We start from the raw sequence: 20,507 nt of genomic DNA, 5'->3' as shown, positions 1-20,507 counted from the left end.
ATAAAAAGTGGTACCATCAACAAATAATTGATTAATTTGTAGTGAATTGTCACTAGAAGGAGTTTAATCCAAGGACATGACTACCCATTGCTAGTTTGCTACTGATATTGGATTTTCGCTTCCTGCTCAATTATCAGTTTTTGCAGATTAAAACAAATAACTTATCTGGTTTGCAAGGTCATTCTATACTGCTGTACTTACCAGCTCCACAGATGCCTCACCAAAAATGCAAATCTTGTTGAAACAGGTTATGTTGTTTGTCGAATGATCTCGATTTTGCATCTCTTCTGGAACTTGGAGACCAGAGGACTAGTTTATCTGCAGGCAACCCACATCCATATGCGTTATTTCTCCAAATGCTAGGTCATACAGTACTCCCTCCGTTCCATAATATAAGAGCGTTTCTGACACTAGCGTAGTGTCAAAAACGCTCTTATATTGTGGGACGGAGGGAGTACATTTTAGTAATAGAGTAGAACTGATGGTGACCTTATACATATTTTGCCTTCACAGTGCGTGGTCAAAGAAACAATCATTATGTCTTAATCATTCATTAATCGCTATCCTTTTCAAGACTTGGTCCACCCGATGTCCCTTTATTTGATTCCATCATAGAATTGGGCCATTGAGTTCTTTTTGCTCCCGTGGTCTCCACATTGTGAAACTCAACTGCTCTGAATATGCTATGCATCCTCCTTTATGTACTACTGTCTGCTGATGACCATAGGCCCATAACTTATTTAATGAGCATATGTGATGTCCAGCTCATGTATTTTTTGAATCAGTGCAACTCATATTTCTATTACGGAGTAAACAATATATGATGCTTACTGCCAAGTCCATGATTACCTCCATTATCTTATTGATTAGGTCGTATTTGAAAAATCTTATTGATTCGGTGATCAGCTGTTGATTTAGCTATAGTCAGACTATTTCATAGATCACCAACTACTTACTTTATTTTGTCAATCTGGAACAGTGGGATTTCCGTGTAGGGGAAAAATCTCAAAGGGTTGTTTGCATGCAGTTTTGGTCAGAATGTTGCTTCACGGTCCGTTAATTGGTTGCTTGCAGCTCTGGTCTATGTATTAATATGTAGATGCAAAATAATTGCATATACTACTGGTTTCCCCTTTTGTATCCATTCTCCCTTCAGAGAGTTTCATCTGATTGTGGTTATGCGGCATCGACCGCAGGCATACAAATTTGAAACCTTTAGGGTACCCTTGGACCCTCCTTAGTTCAATCAAATGAACTAAAATTTCGAAAGTAATGTAAATTCTGAAAAATTAGTTCATTTAGTTGAACTAAGAAGGGCCGGAGGGTAGGCTCAAGGTTCCAAATTTGCATCCCTGATCGACCGAATTACATCTGATAATAAATGCACACCGAACCGAAAATTGGCCCCATTCTGGATTACTACTAAATGCTGTGGTCTTGCATTGTTGCTTGCCCAGATCTACTTTGTGTGATCATGTGGTTTACATGTCTGTCCTGGATTCTTTTCTGGTTTTTTGGGACACTTGTAGTGATGTGGGCTCTGACGCTCTCTTGTGGTCCAGCGCTATGATGGTCGTGGTGTGACATGTTGGAAAGATTTTCTCAACTTTGTGCGGTATCGTTGCCTGTAAAGATGGTTCACAGGAACATCGTGCTGCTTCCTTCAGTTGCCAAGGAATATGCTCCCTCTGCATCCGTTTTTCGACATCTTTCTGTTGGCAATTCCTGTGGGAACTTTGCTCCTCGGAGTAAATCTGTCCCCCCTTATTATATGACGATGCTTCCAGACCTCAATATGAGGTGCAAGGGGAGGTTCTTCGATTCGAAGGACTTACCTAGGAATGTCGGAGGATTATAATCCTTATGTTTTCCATATGAATATTTCCTATTGGCTCCTTTGCACTCTATCTGATACTGAAATTTCCATCGGCTGTAGCTTCTCAAAAAGGTAGAAGATGATTTCACACGGTGTCCTCTGAAGCTGGTATCTCAATGGAAGCCCGCCAGTCAAAAATTGAAGTTGGGTCGGAGTTGAGCTACAAATTTGGCATCTCTAGTCTTTGGCCTCAATAGATATGCATCTCGATCTGTTTATGTGTTGTTTGTGCTAGAAATTCGTGATACTGTGAAACGTTCTATCTTTGATGTGGTTGGAGGCTGAATTTGGAGTTTCGAATTTGCAACCTGAATTCGGGCACAATATTGGCAACTGAACTGTTTGCATGCTTTTGCCTACCTCCGCTAGCTAGGATGTGAATTTGCAATAAATTTGGAGTTCCGAATTAAAGCGCAATTTGCAACATGTTTGTGTGACTGCGTGTGCGTGTGTGGGTGAACTTATGTTGTACCGTTTGGCTGTGGTGGTTTGCTTTATTTATAAAGTGGGGCGAAAGCCTTTTTCGGTAAACTAGTTCCGCGAACATGTGTTCTGAACCTAGCCCCAATATGTAGTGATTTGCATGGCTCCAAGCTCGTCATGTTCGGAACCGCGGTGTTGGAATACTTGCGCGTCGTCTTGGAATACTTGCGTGTCGTCTGTTTGTGTGATCAGATTCAGAGGCAACATTTACAGGTTGTGCTGTTTAATCAATCGCGACAGTTCGGTTTCTGCAGGTCTTGTTCAGTTTAGTTTAGCTGGCTCGTACAATTAGTATTATTTTCTTGCTATCTATCAAAAATGCCAAATTCATATTTTAGATTAATGTGACATGGGTTTGGAGAACAAAATTGTGGTGGAGCTGTTGGAGATGTGCATTTTCCGGTCCCCTAAAAATTGTCTTTTGATGTTGCAAATTTTAAAAGTAGTTTTCGGTGCACTATTTTAGCGCACCTATTGGAGATGTTCTTACTGCTGGGACAACTTAAACTTAAAACAGTCAGCACTCCTTAAAAATCAACCGCACGAGAAGTACTGGAACATTCTCAAAAAGAAAAAAGAAAGTACACTACACTAGAATTCCCAATGCTCACCAGCTGCAGAGCCTGAGGTCCCTCTGCACGGGTCCATGGAAGACGTTGAAGTCAAGACGCATGGAATCTTTGCCGTGTGCATCCATCCATATGAATACCTCAGATCTTTTCAGTTGTGAAACCGCGTCCTTCCGGCGAGAGCGACGACCCAGTACTGTACATCCCTGTTATTATTACTGTCGCTAGCATTTCAGTAAGAGACGTCGAACCTAAATCACCCTGTAGTCTGAGGAGACGGGGTCTTGTGCTGGACCGAACGCAGACGATTCAGCTACTGAATTCTGGGTCTGCGAGACACTGAACCTTTTCCTTTTTTGTTTCAGTGAAGTTCTTTTGGGGAGAAAAGCTTCCGATCGGACATCTGGAGATTAACCTAGTTTAGTCTGATCGGCTCTGGGTTATACCATCCTATAACAATATCTAGTCATAAGCCAAAAGACAAAGCCGAGATCGTGTAAATATGTTCTTATTTAGCTTACAAGGTAAGCACAAAAGCTAAAATTACGATAATGTTATTGTGATGAGTTCGCTGGCGCAAAATGACAAATTAAATGTTTTTTATGACAATTTATATTGTTACGAGGATGATAATTTCTTTTAGCAAACACAACAAATTATGGTAGGTAACTGAATCAAGACGGATTTACCATGCTTGCTAACTAAATTTACCATCCTCAATCAACACAAATTGCTATCAAATAGTTTGCTTTTTGTCATTCTCCCTAGTGAGTGTTCGCTGATTGAGGTCCAAATTAAGACTAATCAAACACCCTGTAAAAAATCAGCTACAGAATCATCAGAAAACCAGCTAGTAGCACCAGTCTTTTACACACGTGGACTTATGTTCGGCTGCTTAAATTATTGTAATAATCATTTTAAAATTAAATTAGAGTTTTCAATATCTTGCAAGTTATTCACAAGACTATATACCATAGCCATATGTAATGTAAGGTTGGATAGCCTATGGCTTCTTCGGAAAAAGCAATAGTCTATGAACTCTGTGTGCAACCACTAGACAGAGCGAATTACAAAAACCATCGAGTTCTAAGTTCAATTCCAAGTTCACCGCCACATTACTTGGGCGCTATATAAATCTACTGGTTTTCTTACTAATTTTCTCAATAAACACTTATGAATCCAATTTCTGACAGGAAGGGTCCCCTTGTAAGTACTGACATGGCAAAATAGTCAAAACCGTTTCTTATTTGTCACCACCGTCTCTCCCACGCCGAAGGGAAAGGACAACCACCACGTCGGAGCAGGTTGACATTGTGATGCCACTAAAAGCCACGCCGGAGATTGTCGTTCGGCTGTTCGCCTGGAGGTTGAATTGTGCCAAAGGACTCTGACGGGCCACACGGCGGACCTGGCTGCCGTTTGGTTCTGCTGCTGGCCACTGTAGACTGCGAATTAGTGGTCGCGCTTGAGCAACACCTTCCTGGTCGGGTTGCCGCTGGCCTCCATGGGGTTCCGCATCGTCTTCGTGGGCAGCAACCAGCTGCTCGATCGGGAGGACCTATGCAACTATGGCAGCGACGGAGAGGGACCCGCGCACGACCACATCGCAACTAAGGGCGTGTTTAGTTACCGTAGCAACCTTTTCTTGCATTGCATGCTTGACCCAGTTGAGCCTAGCCGAGGAAAAAGAGCAAAAAAACCAACATATGCACGCTGTTTCGTTGCATGCATACCCTCTAGCCACCCTGGGCAAAACGGAAGGTAGGCTATTTGGTTGCCCGCTTGTTTAGGCGGACACACAAGCCATGACGTTTGGTTACATGCAACGCATATTGTCTGGTAACCTCCTCGTCGAGGTGGTGAGATTACCAACACACTAGGCAGTTTTGAACCAAACCTAGAAGTTTTGACAGTAGTATGACACTTAAACCAGCCAGTTTTGAACCAAACTACTAAGACATTTAACTAATTACCAAACTAGAGCTCTCCTAGACGTTCGCGGCGAAGTAGGTGTTGTCGTGCCTCCCGCACTTTGTCACCACTCCAATGTAGACCTCGAGCGTGTCGGGAGTCAGCAACTTCAAGGTCACCATGTACCCGATTTTGATCTGACGGGCGGTGGCGAATGTGGCCCAACACTGTTCGAGGGTGACCCTACCGTTCATTAGCTTCACAATGACCCTCCATGAGCAGCCGATGTTCATCTTCAGCTGGAACCCCCTCGGCACGACCGAGAAATGCTTCATGAAGTCTAGGGGCATTGGTATGCACTCGAGCCAAGGAAGACCTTGCAGAAGTGAGTTGGCCCAGCCTCCTTATGGTAGAACCCATAGTTCCCGCACTTGCCGCTGGGGGGTTCCTCCAGCACCACGTCCTCGTCCATGGGCGACACCTCCTCGACCATGTGCGGCACCACCTCCAAGGGCGACACCACCTCCTTGCCCTTGTCCATGGGTGGCACCACCTCCTTGCCCTTGTTCTCGGACGACACCACCTCCTTGCCCTTGTTCTCCGTCTCGATCTGCATGATGAACATCACAAAATTTTGTGTTATGAACAACACAAAGTTATTGATCAACATTAAAAGCTATCGTCCAAAGCCCCTATATTTAACCAGCTCGATGCTCAGTACTTCCCTACCACCGCACTTAGTTAACCCTCTCTGAGCATGAAATCCCACTCCAACCCCAATCCCTTCCCTCAGAGCATTGGATGGGGGGTTTTCTTCCTCGGGTGCTCGCTCGATGAACACCATGGACGTGCACTCGAACTTCAGCAGCATTGAAGACATGCACAGGGAGGCAGGCGCTGTGGTCAAGAATGCGATAGCAGAGGAGTTGAAGATGGTGATTCCTGACCCAATGAAGGGCGCTATGTTAGTCCACATCCTTCGCTGGGCCATGAATCAGGACGACTCCCGCGATGCTGGATAGAGGGCAAGGTGGGCCAAGTACAAGGAGTACAGGGCTCCTCAAGACCAGCGTGCCACAACTTTCTGGAATAGGACGTTAGTGTCGCTAGAGGTCATCGCTCTGGAGCCGGAGGAGGAAGAAGCGGTGGAGGTGGTGGTCAGGGCGTCGGAGCCAGGCCACCATACTTTGCCGATCGATCTGGATGACTGCGAGGATGACGAGACGGTGCATGCTATGGTCCAGACGGAGGACAATAGCAACAAAGCCAAGGCCCCCCACCGCTCCAAGCGCCTCCAGGGTCGTCGGGGCTAGGACTTGAAGCTACTGTGTAAGATTAACCCCCAATCCCAATTCCCCTTGTACTCAATCCAGATCAAAACCATAAAATCCATCGCTACTTAGTACTCATGAAGAAGTTGTGATCAATCCTATGGCTATTTACCCTGGTTCCCCATTCCCCTAGAACGCGGATGGATTACACGGACCGAATATAAACGCAGATCGAATGCAAAATAGTAAGCGAGGAGGTGAAAATAGGGCTTACCGCTATTGCCGAAGTGCTGCGGGTGATGTTGTTGATGCTAGTGATGGAGGTCAGTAATCGCCTTGTTGTTCTCCGATACGCTGAATGTCACCGTTGGTGTGAGTGGGAGAGTGGAGAGAGAGAGCGGTGAGGTAAAGTGAGGGTAATTATTGTCAGTGCTTTGAGGAACAACACGACTTCTCGAGTGTGGCTCCTCACGTGCAGACGCCGCCGCCCACGTGCAATACGCGGCCCTGGATGTGGAAAAACTGCCGATTCAGGGGTTTCTTAGAGGGCCTGGCTGAGAGGTGCTTTAAACATTGTGCAATGCAGGCCAAACAGTGAACACAAATAACCAAACATGCCATTTTCTTCCCGCGCGGGCCTGTTTGGGCCTAATGCAGGCAACCAAACACGCCCTTAGAGGATGGTGCGACGATATGCAAGACATTCAGCATTTACCCCCCCACTCCTGCGACGCGCCCCGCGCGCGTCACTGGAGCCCTAGGTTGGCCGCCGGTGCTCCTCTCCTCCCCCTAGCCGCCGCCGGAGGGCGTCCGCCGTGCGAAGCCCGTGCGACGCGGCACCGACGGGGCCTCTTCTTCCCTTCCCCGTTCGTGGTGGTGGCAGCACAGTTCAGTAGCTTGGCGGCGCGGGGTGCGGTGTCCAGCGGGGCTCCTGGCAGCGGGGACGTCTGGATCCGGTGGCTGCTGGGCTGGGAGGCGGTGGTGGCGGCGGTTCGGTCGGGGTCAGCCAAATCTGGATCTCGATTGGTGGCAGGCGGCGTGGCTGGTGGTTCTGGTGGGGGTCCTGCTCGGTGGGGATGGCCTGGTGGGAGCAGCCGCGGCTAGGAGGGCTGGTGCTCTGCCCCTCCTCAACCGTGGGACTCGCTGTGGTGAGCCTACTTCGGCCTAGCTTGGGGGTCCAACAGGGTGCGCCGACCAGGTGGGGGGGGGGGGGGGGGGGGGGCAGCGAGGCCGTGGTCGCCACCTACTTCCTAAGGTGGGCACGACCTGGGTTGGGCTACCCGAGGTCCGGCTGCCCGATTCTCGGTAGTGTGGGGTCGGGTGCCGGACGGGCGGCTATGGACAGGGGTCAGGGTAGCCGCCGTCCGCTCGTCCGTTCGTGGTTCTGTTGTCGGTCTAGGACCGGGGCCAGCTTTGGCCGGGGTGTCTTCATAGGGACCGGCGATCTTCTCGGGCTGTGGAGTTCTTCCTCGACATTATGGTCAAGCTATAGGGCCTAGGGATGACGGTTCAGCAAAAGTTGCACAAGGCCTTGTCCATTGCTGGCGGCGACGATGTCTACGGACGTTGTTTTCCTTTGGAGGCGCTACTCACGGGCCATCGTCCCTAGGCAATCCGACATCCTCCCTGTTGCAGCGTCCTCATGTGCATAACGTTTTCCTCGGTGATGTTCATCTGATGTCTCGATACCTAGGTTCCTCTAGGGGCTTCTTATCACCGGAAATGCATCTCTTTGTGACCTTGGCCTCTTTTAGACGGCAGTCTGCTCGGTGTGCAAGGTCATCCCAGGACTGGGGGGTTGCTGGGATCGGTGTCATGCGGGTAGGCTGCCGGAGGTATTCTTTAGTCAAGTTGCGTCGGTGTAGTCGCCGGTCGCCAGTAATGCTCTCTCGGTTGGTTTGTGGGGCGCCAGCAAATGTCGTGCTTGACCTTATCAAGTTGACGACTACATCCGTGGACGCCGCTTCCCTCCTTGGAGGCGTCGTTTATTGGTCCTTCCTCCGTCGAACTGATGGTTTCTTAGTTCTCCTGGCCCGTCGCTTGAAGTGTGCCTAGGAGTGGTGGCCTTTTGGGTATATGCAAGGCATTGACGCAGCGGAGGAGGATCTGGAGTAGCTTGGTGGACTCCAGCCTAGTGAAGCACAGTTGGCGTGTGTGTGTGTGTGTGGTGCATGTTGTGTGTGTGGTGTGCGTGCGTGGTGCGGTGCGTCTTTCGCGTGCTGCTGCCGCCCGTGCTCACGCCACCCGCCTAGGGCCAGGGGCAGCCATCGCTCACGCACGGGACCTCCAGGCACTCTTCGGGTTGTGCGCGTCCTTGGGCACTAGGGTGGGGCCACCGTGGCGCGACTACAGTGGCGGGTACGACGACGAAAGAGCGCCAGAGCGGCGAGAATGGAGAGGTGGTGGCGTCGGCCGGGATCCAGCTCGTTGGTGGCCAAGGTGGCTAGCTCCTGGCGCCATGGCCTGCTGTTTCAGCCAGTGTATTGCACATGCACATAAGGTGCTCGAGGAAATGCCACAAAGAAAAAGGCTATCATAAAGAAATATTAACACTGTCAAAGCGGGTCCCACATCCAAGTTAATGGTCAACACCATTTGTCTTGACTTTTAGTGCCACGTGGATTTGACCAGCGGGCTTTTCCTGTCAAAAATTGAAATAATTGGCTCCAAATCAGTCATAAGTATTTATTGAGAAAGTTAGTAAGAAAACCGGTAGATTTTTGTTGGGTCCAAAGAATTTCATAGCAAACCTGAAATTAAACTTCAAATGTGGTGGTTTTTGGTTAAAAAATATTGTGGGCTGGTTTTATGTAATTCACTCCACTAGAGATGGTAGTTCAAACTTCAGACTTTCTCAAGTAATACAATATGTTGATAGATGGTTTTGCAGATAGCTAAAAATATAATTAGTCACACATAAATGTGTCATGTCATTTGCATTTGTTCTAACACTTCAGTACTCTATATTTATCTTTTGTATAGGTCGAAAAAAACCTTCACAATACAAATGATTGCGTGCGTGCGTCGATGTAGAGATCCGGACTACGCTTAGAAAAGAATGTGATGAACCAGTCGACCGAATTAATAAATATTTCAAACATCACTTGCAGGAGTCAAAGACTCGCCCCTGTAAGTGTGTACGCACGCACGTAAGACAAACCAAACCACACGTATGGACACAAGACCACGACCACCGTACGTACCACGTACATATGCGTAGGTGCAGTGAGAGTTAGAGAGCCAGCCACGTACGTGTCACTGTTGCCTACGTGATGGGTTTAGTGGACTAACTAGGTTGATTTCTCACTCCCAGCTGGTCCGCGTCAACCCGGCCGTGGATTTCCCGCACCGTTTACAGATGCACGACCAGTACGGCTGCACGCAAACTTCTCGACCGGCCTCTGCTGTATATATTTACGTCGCTACGTTGCAGCTGATCAAACTCGCGATGATGACGACGACTAGCAGCGGTGGCGCCGGTGGCGATCTGTTAGGCTCCACGCCGGGGTTTCGGTTCTACCCGACGGAGGATGAGCTGCTGGGCTTCTACCTCCGCCATCGCCTCGCCGGCACCACCAGGCCGCACGTCGACCGCGTCATCCCCGTCGTCGACGTCTACAGCCACCACCCTTCCCACCTTCGCTGTAAGTTCATCGTGTCAGTCCAGGCATGCAGCACGCTCTTGTGGCCTGAACTCGCCTGACCATACGACATCTGGTGCACGCGCAGCGATGGCGGGGGAGGCGAGCGTGCAAGACGCTGAGCAGTGGTTCTTCTTCTGCCCCCGGGCTGAGAGGGAGCTGCGCGGCGGCCGGCCAGCGCGCACCACTCCGTCCGGGTACTGGAAGGCCACGGGCTCGCCGTCCTGCGTCTTCTCCTCTTCCTCCTCAGCCGCCGCCGGTAACAGCAAGGTCATCGGGGTGAAAAGGACCATGGTCTTCTACCAGGGCCGTGCGCCCACGGGGGCCAAGACCACGTGGAAGATGAACGAATATAAGGCTGTCGCCGCCGACGACGACACGACGACCGGACACCAGACGACGGCACCTCTCAGGGTACGTGCATATACCAGCTAGCTCTGGCCACTTAATCGCTGATTTGATGCTCTCCATGCCATAATACTTTGATCTTTATTGTTCAGCTGAGGAACGAATTCAGCGTGTGCCGGCTCTACATCAGCACGGGGACGCTAAGGTCCTTCGATCGCCGGCCCCTCAATACTTCCGGCAATGGTCAAGCGGCGGCCCGCCGGCATGCACCGTCGGCAGCCAACACCGCGAGTATCGGACAAGCCGACAACTATCAAGGCTGGAGCACGCTGGTGACCACCAGTACCACTGATGTTGACAATTTCTGCTTCGACATGGATTTCAATCAACTGTAGTATTCTTGGAGCACAACCTACCTTCTGGTGCAGTAGCTTAGATTAGCAGTTCTACTTAACAATGTAGACACTGTTTCTTGCCGTAATCTAGAACAGTTTTGCTACCCTAAAAAAACAGTTTTGCTATATGTAAGTCGCCTAAAATTTACTTTTACGTCGTACTTAATTTCTTTTTCTTTTTCTAATGTGTCAGATTTTGTGTGTGTATTGCGTGATTGTAAGGGTCCTACCTGCATGTGCCCGTGTTGTGTGTGATTGTAACACTCCTATATTTACCCACACTACTTACCCAGCATCGCACTCAAACCCTCTCTTTTTCACAACATCTCCTCTTCCATCTCTCTATTTCACCACCTCTCCCTCGCCATGAACTCCAACCCAAACCCTTTCCCCTGGGGCATTGGATGGAGGGCCTTCTTCCTCGGGTGCTGCTCGATGACCGCAAGAAGTTCGAGAACACCTGCTCGAACTTCAGCAGCATCGAAGACATGCACAAGGAGGCTGACGCTATGACCCAGCCAAGGGCGCAATGACAATGGACATCCTGCGTCGGGCCATGAATCAGGTAGACTCCGGCAACGCCGTACAGAGGGAAAGATGGACCAAGTACAAGGAGTACAAGGCGCCTCAAGACTAGCGCACCATGGCGTACTGGACTAAGACGTTCATGTCGTCGGAGCATGACAACGACGCGGTGCCGATGGTGGCCAGGGCGCCGGCGGCAGGTGACTGTGCAAGACCCATCGTTCTTGACGAAGATGATGACAAAGATAAGAAGATGGCTATGCCCCCCCCCCCCCCCGCTCAACGCACTCCAGGGTGGCCGTGGCTAGACAAGAAAGTTTGTACCCCAATCTGATGTAGGGTGGAACCCTAGGGGCCGATCTTTCACGAAATGGAGAGGGTCCCGCGAAGAACACGAGGAAAAACACTCAAGAACAAGTCCAATCACACATCCACAAGACAATCAAACACACAAGATCCACAAGGTACATGAACAACAAAGAGAAAGATACAAGGTAGAGTTCATCCCAAATCCAAAGGAGATGGGGGCTTGATGATCTAGATAGATCCTTCCCCGATGGGGGTCTTGATATCCCTCGGGATCTTCTCCTAGATGGAGGTCTTGGCCTCCAATGGAGTAGTCTCTCCCTCTCAAGAGGAGAAGGTAGGAGCAAAGCTCACATACAAATGAGCTATCATATTTGCTAACCCTAGAATGGAGGAGGGGGTGAGTATATATAGTGGTAGCCATGAAGGGGTAAGTGAGAGGCGAAAGGGTACATGGGCTTCGGTCTGAGTGCCTGCGCACAGGCAGGGCCGGAAGTTCCGGGCAGGGCTGGAACACTACTGCAGGATGCTGCTAACGCGACACTACGATGAGAGACCCTTCGACAAAACTGTGTGCGATGCCATAATCGCAAACGGTGGTGTACAATAACCATAAAAGGTGCAAAACGTTTGCGATGGAGGATGCATCAAACACGGTTTAGATTTTAGTTGCGTGTGCGATGCAGGGCATATGGTTCAGCTCAATTAACTGTTTGCGATGAGGAGGAACAAAAAAAAACGGGCAACCAGATGAAGGTGTGTGCGATGTACAGCATACGGTTCACTCGGATGAACTGTTTGTGATTAGGCAACACAAAAGAAACGGTCAGCCCGATCAAGGTGTGTGCGACATACAGCATACGGTTTACTCGGATGAACTGTTTGTGATTAGGCAAGAGAACAGAAACGGTTCAATATAACAAGATGTGTGTGATACGCGGCAAACAGGTCTGTAATCAGAAATGTGTGCGAAGACCAATAATAACACAGACGATTGCTTCTAATAAGACGTATGTGATATGCTCTGTATACACAATATCTACTGGCCATTGTGGGACGGGCAGTCATCCGATACGCCATAAGGATGTGAAGAGGCATTCCTATCAGCAAGGACTAGCTGTTCCATCAGTAGCTCATGTAAGAAAACTATCAAGTTAAGTGTGATCAGGCTGGAGCAGCCATCGGATGGGTGACTGGATGAGAAGTTGTGTCGATGTTAAATTAGCTGATGGGATGGGTCATTTTAGTCAAATGACCGAAATGCCCCATTCCCTCAGCTAATTTAACCTCGAGGTCCTTTTTTTATTTTATTTTATTTTATTTTTTAACACATGTTAAAGAAGGTCTACCACATTACTTTTTGACAATGTGCGATACGTGGCATACAGTTGATCCATCCGACCTATTTGTGATGGAATAGGCCGTGTGTGTTGTGAGCAAACGCTTGCTAGTATTCAACCGTTTGGGATTGATGAATTCATCACCGACGGGTTCCCTAGTGTGGTCCGTGTTCATCTGATTATCATCTACTTCTTGTGCTAGCTCGATGCTAAGTTTCCATTAATTGATGGCGTTTTATAAACACGCCACCGTATCCCACCATTTCCTCACCTGTTGCCCGCCACCCTGCTATATTGCGCATAGGGGGAGCGCGATGCACGGAGGCGACAAGCGCATCCTGTAGCACTTCCACCTTTTCCAAGCATGCCAACCCACCAAAGCGCCGCCTCTGCCATCAACCTCGTCGACGAGGAAAACGAGCAGGCGCCACAGCCCGTCGAGGCCGAGGCGCTCCCGGGCAACGCGATGGAAAACGCCGTGATGCGCGTCACCGCCAGGGTTGAGCAGACCTTTGGCGCATGGCGCTTGAGCGCCGCAGATCAAGATAGGCATGTCAGCGCTGATACGTCTCCAACATATATATAATTTTTGATTGTTTCATGCTATTATATTATCTGTTTTGGATGTTTAATGGACTTTACTATGCACTTTTATATTATTTTTGGGACTAACCTATTAACCGTAGCCCCAGTGCAAATTGCTGTTTTTTTTGCCTATTTCAGTGTTTCGCAGAAAAGGATATCAAATGGAATGAAACCTTCGGGAGAGTTATTTTTGGAACAAACGCAATCCAGGAGACTTGGAATGGACCTCAAGGAAGCAACGAGGAAGCCACGAGGTAGGGAGGCGCCCAGGGGGGTAGGCGCGCCCCCACCCTCGTGGACCCCTTGTGGCTCCACTGACCTACTTCTTTCACCACGAAACCCTATTTCCACCGCCGCAACCTTCTGTACCCGTGAGATCCCATCTTGGGGCCTTTTGCGGCGCTCCGCCGGAGGGGGAATCGATCACGGAGGGCTTCTACATCAACACCATAGCCTCTCTGATGATGTGTGAGTAGTTTACCACAGACCTTCGGGTCCATAGTTATTAGCTAGATGGCTTCTTCTCTCTCTTTGGATCTCAATACAAAGTTCTCCTCGATCTTCTTGGAGATCTATTCGATGTAATTCTTTTTGCGATGTGTTTGTCGAGATCCGATGAATTGTGGGTTTATGATCAAGATTATCTATGAACAATATTTGGTTCTTCTCTGAATTCTTATATGTATGATTTAAATATCTTTGCAAGTCTCTTCGAATTATCAGTTTGGTTTGGCCTACTAGATTGATCTTTCTTGCAATGGGAGAAGTGCTTAGCTTTGGGTTCAATCTTGCGGTGTCCTTTCCTAGTGATAGCAGGGGCAGCAAGGCACGTATTGTATTGTTGCCATCAAGGATAAAAAGATGGGGTTTATATCATATTGCTTGAGATTATCCCTCTACATCATGTCATCTTGCCTAATGCGTTACTCTGTTCTTATGCACTTAATAGTCTAGATGCATGCTGGATAGCGGTCGATGTGTGGAGTAATAGTAGCAGATGCAGAATCGTTTCGGTCTACTTGTCGCGGACGTGATGCCTATATACATGATCATGCCTAGATATTCTCATAACTATGCATTTTTCTATCAATTGCTCGATAATTTGTTCACCCACCGTAGATCATGCTATCTTGAGAGAAGCCACTAGTGAAACCTATGGCCCCCGGGTCTATCTTCCATCATATTATTTTCCTATCAATTTATTATTTCTTCTGTCTTTTATTTTGCAATCTTTACTTTCCAATCTATATCACAAAAATACCAAAAATATTTATCTTATTATCTCTATCAGATCTCACTTTTGCAAGTGGCCGTGAAGGGATTGACAACCCCTTTATCGCGTTGGTTGCAAGGTTCTTATTTGTTTGTGTAGGTATGAGGCGACTTGTGTGTAACCTCCTACTGGATTGATACCTTGGTTCTAAAAAACTGAGGGAAATACTTACGCTACTTTGCTGCATCACCCTTTCCTCTTTAAGGGAAAACCAACGCATGCTCAAGAGGTAGCAAGTGCCGACAGGCTACAGCTCGCCGCACAACATGATTGATGGCGCGCCGCAGAGCAAGCTAGGCGCGTCCACGCTGATAGGCTGCGGCTCGCCGCACGGCGAGACCGTTGGAGCGCCGCAGAGCAAGAGGCGCGACACGCCACACAGCAAGAGCGGATCCATCGACGCTTGCCTGCTGTCAACACGACGTTGCGGCTGGGTACACGTCCCGTCAGTACCCCCATTCCTCGCCAGGAGTGGGCAGAGGCCCTCAATGCCGTACTTGCACCGGACGCCCGCCGCGCTGTTCGCCTTGTCCGTGGCCCGCTGGATGCCAACGCGCTGGTCCGTAGGCTCGACCGCCTCCTTGGCCCAGGTGTCCACCTGGGCGCAGTAGAGGAACATGGCCATCGCATCCTCGAGCTGGTGAACTCCGATGAAATAGCCAACTTGGAGCTCGAGATCGCGCTCCAGATGTACCGCGAGCGTGTCGACTGCTTGGACGAACGCCTGCACGAGTTCAGGCAGAGCCAAGAGCTACCCTAGGCAAGGGCTGCTAGTCATGGTCTTATGGACGCGTTTTATTTTGAAAAGTCGTTTCGACGTGGATAGCTATGTATTCACAACAATCATAGTATTGCTCTGTTTATTGCTCTGTTTCAATGTGTGTACTCTGTTTTCCATTCTTATATGTTCTGTTTCAATGTATGTATATACGCTTTCCATTCTGTATATGTGGATGATAACAGCTAGATTCAAATTAGTATACAAAAACAGATAGAAAATGGAATTCATAATATATATATATTAATTGTTCGTTAGATAATCACAGAATATATATATAATATCATCACATATACGTGATGATACTTAACTACTAGGTACAATGCATAAAATTGAAAACGAACAATACTAAAACTAATAATCCCTCCTGGGGCCAGTATTCCGGCAGCCCCTCGCGAGCAGCTCCCTGGTACGCGGCGTCTTCCCAGTGCGGAGGTAGTACTCCGACTTCTCCGCCTCACAGCGCTTGACGTACCGATCTGCCTCTTGCTGGCGGATGCGCGCGGCCGATCTTGCCATTTCGTTGGGCGCCCACCGGAGCTCCTCGTCGGTGGCACGCTGGAGCTTATCGGCCTACCTCCACACAGCGACGAGGCGCCCAGCGCCTATGACCTTCCTCGCGAAGTACCCATCTTCGTACACCTCCTCGGGACGACGACGCTCCCTCCTTTTTCTAGGCGGCATCACGGGCTTCACAGGCCGCCTGGTACCTAGCTTCCTCCTATGCCATCTCCTTCTTGAACGCCACTTGCCTGGCTTTCTCAGCCGGCGGCAGCGACTTCCACAGACAAAGATTGTACTGGCCCCAAAGCCAATCCAAAGTTGGGGGGTCCGGTGCAACCTCGTCAGGCGGCGCGTAGGGGTCCTCGTCGCTGCTAATCGAGTGAGCGTCCTCGGGGGGGGGGGGGGGGGGCGGCGACTCCTCGTCGGCGCGTGGGCAGACCGGCGGTGCCATGGCAGAGATTTGAGAGAGAGAGAGAGGGCGAGCGAGGGGAGGATGTAGATGAGAATGCAGGCGGGACGAGATGAGCAAGGTAGTATTTATTGGCGGCCAGAATCTAGATCGACGAGGACAGTACGCACGCGGGTCGCCGGAATTTACGAGTACTGTAATTTGAATTACACACAATTCCTGTAGCAAATCCCTGTGTGAACATAATAGCCGACGGTTTCCAATACAGAACCGTGTCTGATTAATGATCCCCGCCTATCACCTAGCAAACCTCGAGCCGCGAGATAGAGTGCCAATCATGTGGGGGCCAGTTGTCTTGCCAGATCTTTACATTTTCTTTTTTGAACACTAGATATTTAGATCGTCTGATGATTTTTTAACTCGCACACAAGTACACAAAAATATGATTTTTCAAACCGTTTTGGTTAGGCGTTGCATGTAGATGCAGTTCAAATTTGAAGTACGGTCATTATATGGTTAGAAAATCACTTAAATGTCTTTAAAAGGTCAAATGACCCCTGAAAATTTCCAAATTTTCACATGACAGTTGTATTAGTGCACGTTAAATGTAGGAAACAATTTGAAGGCCGTAAGAGGAAGCTATCTCCCGTCCGTCAGCAAACATGCATTGTTCCCTCTCGAAACCACGAACCTTCTAGTGAGTTGCTCCGGTTTGCGAGGGGTGTGTGTCCAAACTTTTATCAAACAGGCCATTTTTTACCACATCATCTTGGTGGCATGACATTAAATAAAGCAAGGTTTCATGTTTTTTCTGATCATTTTTTTATTTTTTGGAATTAAAATGCCATCGCATGCACTCCATGCATGTGCCCATGCCTTGACACCAATATGTTTGAAAATTTCTTCTAATTTACTGCACATGGAATTAAATCGCACACAAGTACACAAAAATATGATTTTTCAAACCGTTTTGGTTAGGCGTTGCATGTAGATGTACTTCAAATTTGAATTACGGTCATTAAATGGTTAGAAAATCACTTAAATGTCTTTAGAAGGTCAAATGACCCCTGAAATTTACCAAATTTTCATATGATAGTTGCACATTAAACGTAGGAAAAAATTTGAAGGCCGTAAGAGGAAGCTATCTCCCATTCGTCATCAAACATGCATTGTTCCCTTTCAGAACCACGAACCTTCTAGCGAGTTGCTCCGGTTTGTGAGGGCTGTGTGTCCAAACGTTCGTCAAACATCCCAATTTCTTTACCACATCATCTTGGTGGCATGACATTACATCAACCAAGGTTTCATGTGTTTTTGATCATTTTTCTATTTTTTTGAATTAAAATGCCATGTCACTCCATGCATACGTGTGCATGTGTCCATGTTGTGAAACCAATATGTTTGAAAATTCCTTCTAATTTACTGCACATGGAATTAACTCGCACACAAGTACACATATATGATTTTCAAACCGCTTTGGTTAGGCGTTGCATGTAGATGTAGTTCAAATTTGAATAACGGTCATTAAATGGTTAAAAAACCACTTAAATGTCTTTAAAAGGTCAAATGACCCCTAGAATTTTCCCAGAATTTCACATTACAGTTGTAGTAGTGCACGTTAGACGTAGAAAAAAATTGAAGGCCGTAAGAGGAAGCTATCTCCCGTTCGTCATCAAACATGCATTGTTCCCTCTCGGAACCACGAACCTTTTAGCGAGTTGCTCCGGTTTGTGAGGGGTGTGTGTCCAAAACTTTCGTCAAACATGCCAATTTGTTTGCCACATCATCTTGGTGGCATGACATTAAATCAAGGAAAGTTTCATGTTTTTCTGATTATTTTTTAATTTTTTGGAATTAAAATGCCATGGCATGCACTCCATGCATGTGCCCATGCCTTGACACCAATATGTTTGAAAATTTCTTCTAATTTACTGCACATGGAATTAACTCGCACACAAGTAAACAAAAATATGATTTTTCAAACCGTTATGGTTAGGCGTTGCATGTAGATGTAGTTCAAATTTGAATTACGGTCATTAAATGGTTAAAAATCACTTAAATGTCTTTAAAAGGTCAAATGACCCCTGAAATTTACGAAATTTTCACATGACAGTTGTATTAGTGCACGTTAAACGTAGGAAAAAAATTTGAAGGCCGTAAGAGGAAGCTATCTCCCGTTCGTCATCAAACATGCATTGTTCCCTCTCGGAACCACGAACCTTCTAGCGAGTTGCTCCGGTTTGTGAGGGGTGTGTGTCCAAACGTTTGTCAAACATACCAATTTCTTTACCACATCATCTTGGTGGCATGACATTACATCAACCAAGTTTCATGTGTTTCTGATCATTTTTCTATTTCTTGAACTAAAATGCCATGTCACTCCATGCATACGTATGCATGTGTCCATGTCGTGAGACCAATATGTTTGAAAATTCCTTCTAATTTACTGCACATGGAATTAACTCGCACACAAGTACGCAAATATGATTTTTCAAACCGTTTTGGTTAGGCGTTGCATGTAGATGTAGTTTAAATTTGAATTACGGTCATTAAATGGTTAGAAAATCACTTAAATGTCTTTAAAAGGTCAAATGACCCCTAAAATTTGCCAAAATTTCACATTACAGTTGTAGTAGTGCACGTTAGACGTAGAAAAAATTTGAAGGCTGTAAGAGAAAGCTATCTCCCGTTCGTCGTCAAACATGCATTGTTCACTCTCGGAACCATGAACCTTCTAGCGAGTTGCTCCGGTTTTTGAGGGGTGTGTGTCCAAACTTTTGTCAAACATGCCAATTTCTTTACCACATTATCTTGGTGGCATGACATTACATCAACCAAGGTTTCATGTGTTTCTGATTTTTTTGGAATTAAAATGCCATGCCACTCCATGCATATGTGTCCATGTCGTGATACAAATATGTTTGAAAATTCCTACTAGTTTACTGCACATGGAATTAATTCGCATACAAGTACACAAATATGATTTTTCAAACCGTTTTGGTTTGGCGTTGTATGTAGATGTAGTTCAAATTTGAATTACGGTCATTAAATGGCTAGAAAATCACTTAAATGTCTTTAAAAGGTCAAATGACCCCTAGAATTTTCAAAAATTTCACATTACAGTTGTAGTAGTGCACGTTAGACGTAGAAAAAAAAATTGAAGGCCGTAAGAGGAAGCTATCCCCCGTTCGTCATCAAACATGCATTGTTCCCTCTCGGAACCACGAGTCTTCTAGTGAGTTGCTCCGGTTTGTGAGGGGGTGTGTGTCCAAACTTAGTCAAACATGCCAATTTTTTACCACATCATCTTGGTGGGATGACATTACATCAACCAAGGTTTCATGTGTTTCTGATTTTTTTTATTTTTTGGAATTAAAATTCCATGTCACTCCATGCTTAATTATGTCATAGCCGTTAGACGAATATGTTTCAAAATTCCTTCCAATTTATTGCACATGGAATTAAATCGCACACAAGTACACGAAATATGACTTTTCAAACCGTTATGGTTAGCTGTTGCATGTACATGTAATTCAAATTTCAATTACAGTCATTAAATGGCTAGAAAATCACTTAAATGTCTTAGAAGGTCAAATGACCCCTGAAAGTTTTCAAAATTTGACATGATAGTTGTATTAGTACTACAAAATTTCTCGTTCATTTAAAACACCGTCCGTTGGCACTTTATTCCAAATTCGTCTTTTACAGCTAATAAAAATATCTACAACATCACACACTGTTGTTTTCTAGGAACCGTTTGCGATGAAAATATCTGGGTCTATTTAAGTCTTCCTCCTTAAGCTTCGTCGGCTCGTCTGCTCTAGTGCCGGCAACCCCGGAATCCACGAATTCCGATCCCCATTCCTGCACCCCTTCTTGCAAAGATGACGCCGTGGAAACGCTTCATGAAGGCCCGTACGATGGCCACGTCCCCCCCCCCCCGAGTGCCGCCGCCTGCACCAAGAGCGCCGCTGCATCCGCATTGAGCGTGGTCGCTTCTGCCGAGAGGGCGTCTGCGGCAGTCGACAGGGTAGCTGCAGCAGCCAAGATGGCTGCAGCTGCTGCTGCGACGGCGGCTGCAAACGCCGAGAGCGCTCGAGCTGCCGTCCGTGCCACTGATGTCGTCCTGGCCCGGGTCGAGGCCATCCACGCCAAGATCAAGGATGCACATGCCAAGATATTCCAGGCCACCTCGGACTCCAGCATGCAACCCACGTCTGAAAAGGCGGCGGTGGCCATGGAGCACCTGCTTCCTCATGAGGTCGTCGAGCGGGAGCTGGAGATGTAGGAGGC

The 20,507-nt window shown here is 47.4% G+C and overlaps 1 protein-coding gene and 1 long non-coding RNA gene across 3 annotated transcripts; both read left to right on the top strand.

Annotated features, from left to right (window-relative positions):
* Nucleotides 1-501: 501 nt before the first annotated feature.
* LOC120964581 (uncharacterized) lies at nt 502-2,287 on the top strand. Its single transcript, XR_006663266.2, has 2 exons — nt 502-1,800; nt 1,937-2,287. It is a non-coding gene; the product is annotated as an uncharacterized lncRNA (long non-coding RNA).
* Nucleotides 2,288-6,447: 4,160 nt separating this feature from the next.
* On the top strand, nt 6,448-10,648 carry LOC109771167 (NAC domain-containing protein 90). 2 transcript variants are annotated; one of them, XM_020329869.4, is made up of 4 exons: nt 6,448-7,258; nt 9,424-9,754; nt 9,840-10,165; nt 10,252-10,648. In XM_020329869.4, exons 1-4 carry the CDS (start codon nt 7,187-7,189, stop codon nt 10,492-10,494), a joined length of 972 nt encoding a protein of 323 aa, XP_020185458.2. In that variant the 5' UTR covers nt 6,448-7,186; the 3' UTR covers nt 10,495-10,648. The 2 variants fall into 2 exon arrangements, with proteins under 2 accessions (XP_020185458.2, XP_020185459.1); XM_020329870.4 differs by having other exon boundaries at nt 6,461-7,258; nt 9,544-9,754.
* The last annotated feature ends 9,859 nt before the right edge of the window (nt 10,649-20,507 follow it).

The sequence above is a fragment of the Aegilops tauschii genome, chromosome 5 (assembly GCF_002575655.3).
Source record: "Aegilops tauschii subsp. strangulata cultivar AL8/78 chromosome 5, Aet v6.0, whole genome shotgun sequence".
NCBI classification, from domain to species: domain Eukaryota; kingdom Viridiplantae; phylum Streptophyta; class Magnoliopsida; order Poales; family Poaceae; genus Aegilops; species Aegilops tauschii.
This window is presented reverse-complemented; position numbering and strand designations above follow the sequence as displayed.

Excerpts from the sequence above, each read along its gene's own strand:
- LOC109771167 (XM_020329869.4), top strand. The coding sequence starts at position 7,187 with ATGGCCTGGTGGGAGCAGCCGCGGCTAGGAGGGCTGGTGCTCTGCCCC. Across the intron at positions 9,755-9,839 it reads CCACCCTTCCCACCTTCGCT|CGATGGCGGGGGAGGCGAGC; the intron begins GTAAGTTCATCG and ends GTGCACGCGCAG. Across the intron at positions 10,166-10,251 it reads AGACGACGGCACCTCTCAGG|CTGAGGAACGAATTCAGCGT; the intron begins GTACGTGCATAT and ends TTTATTGTTCAG.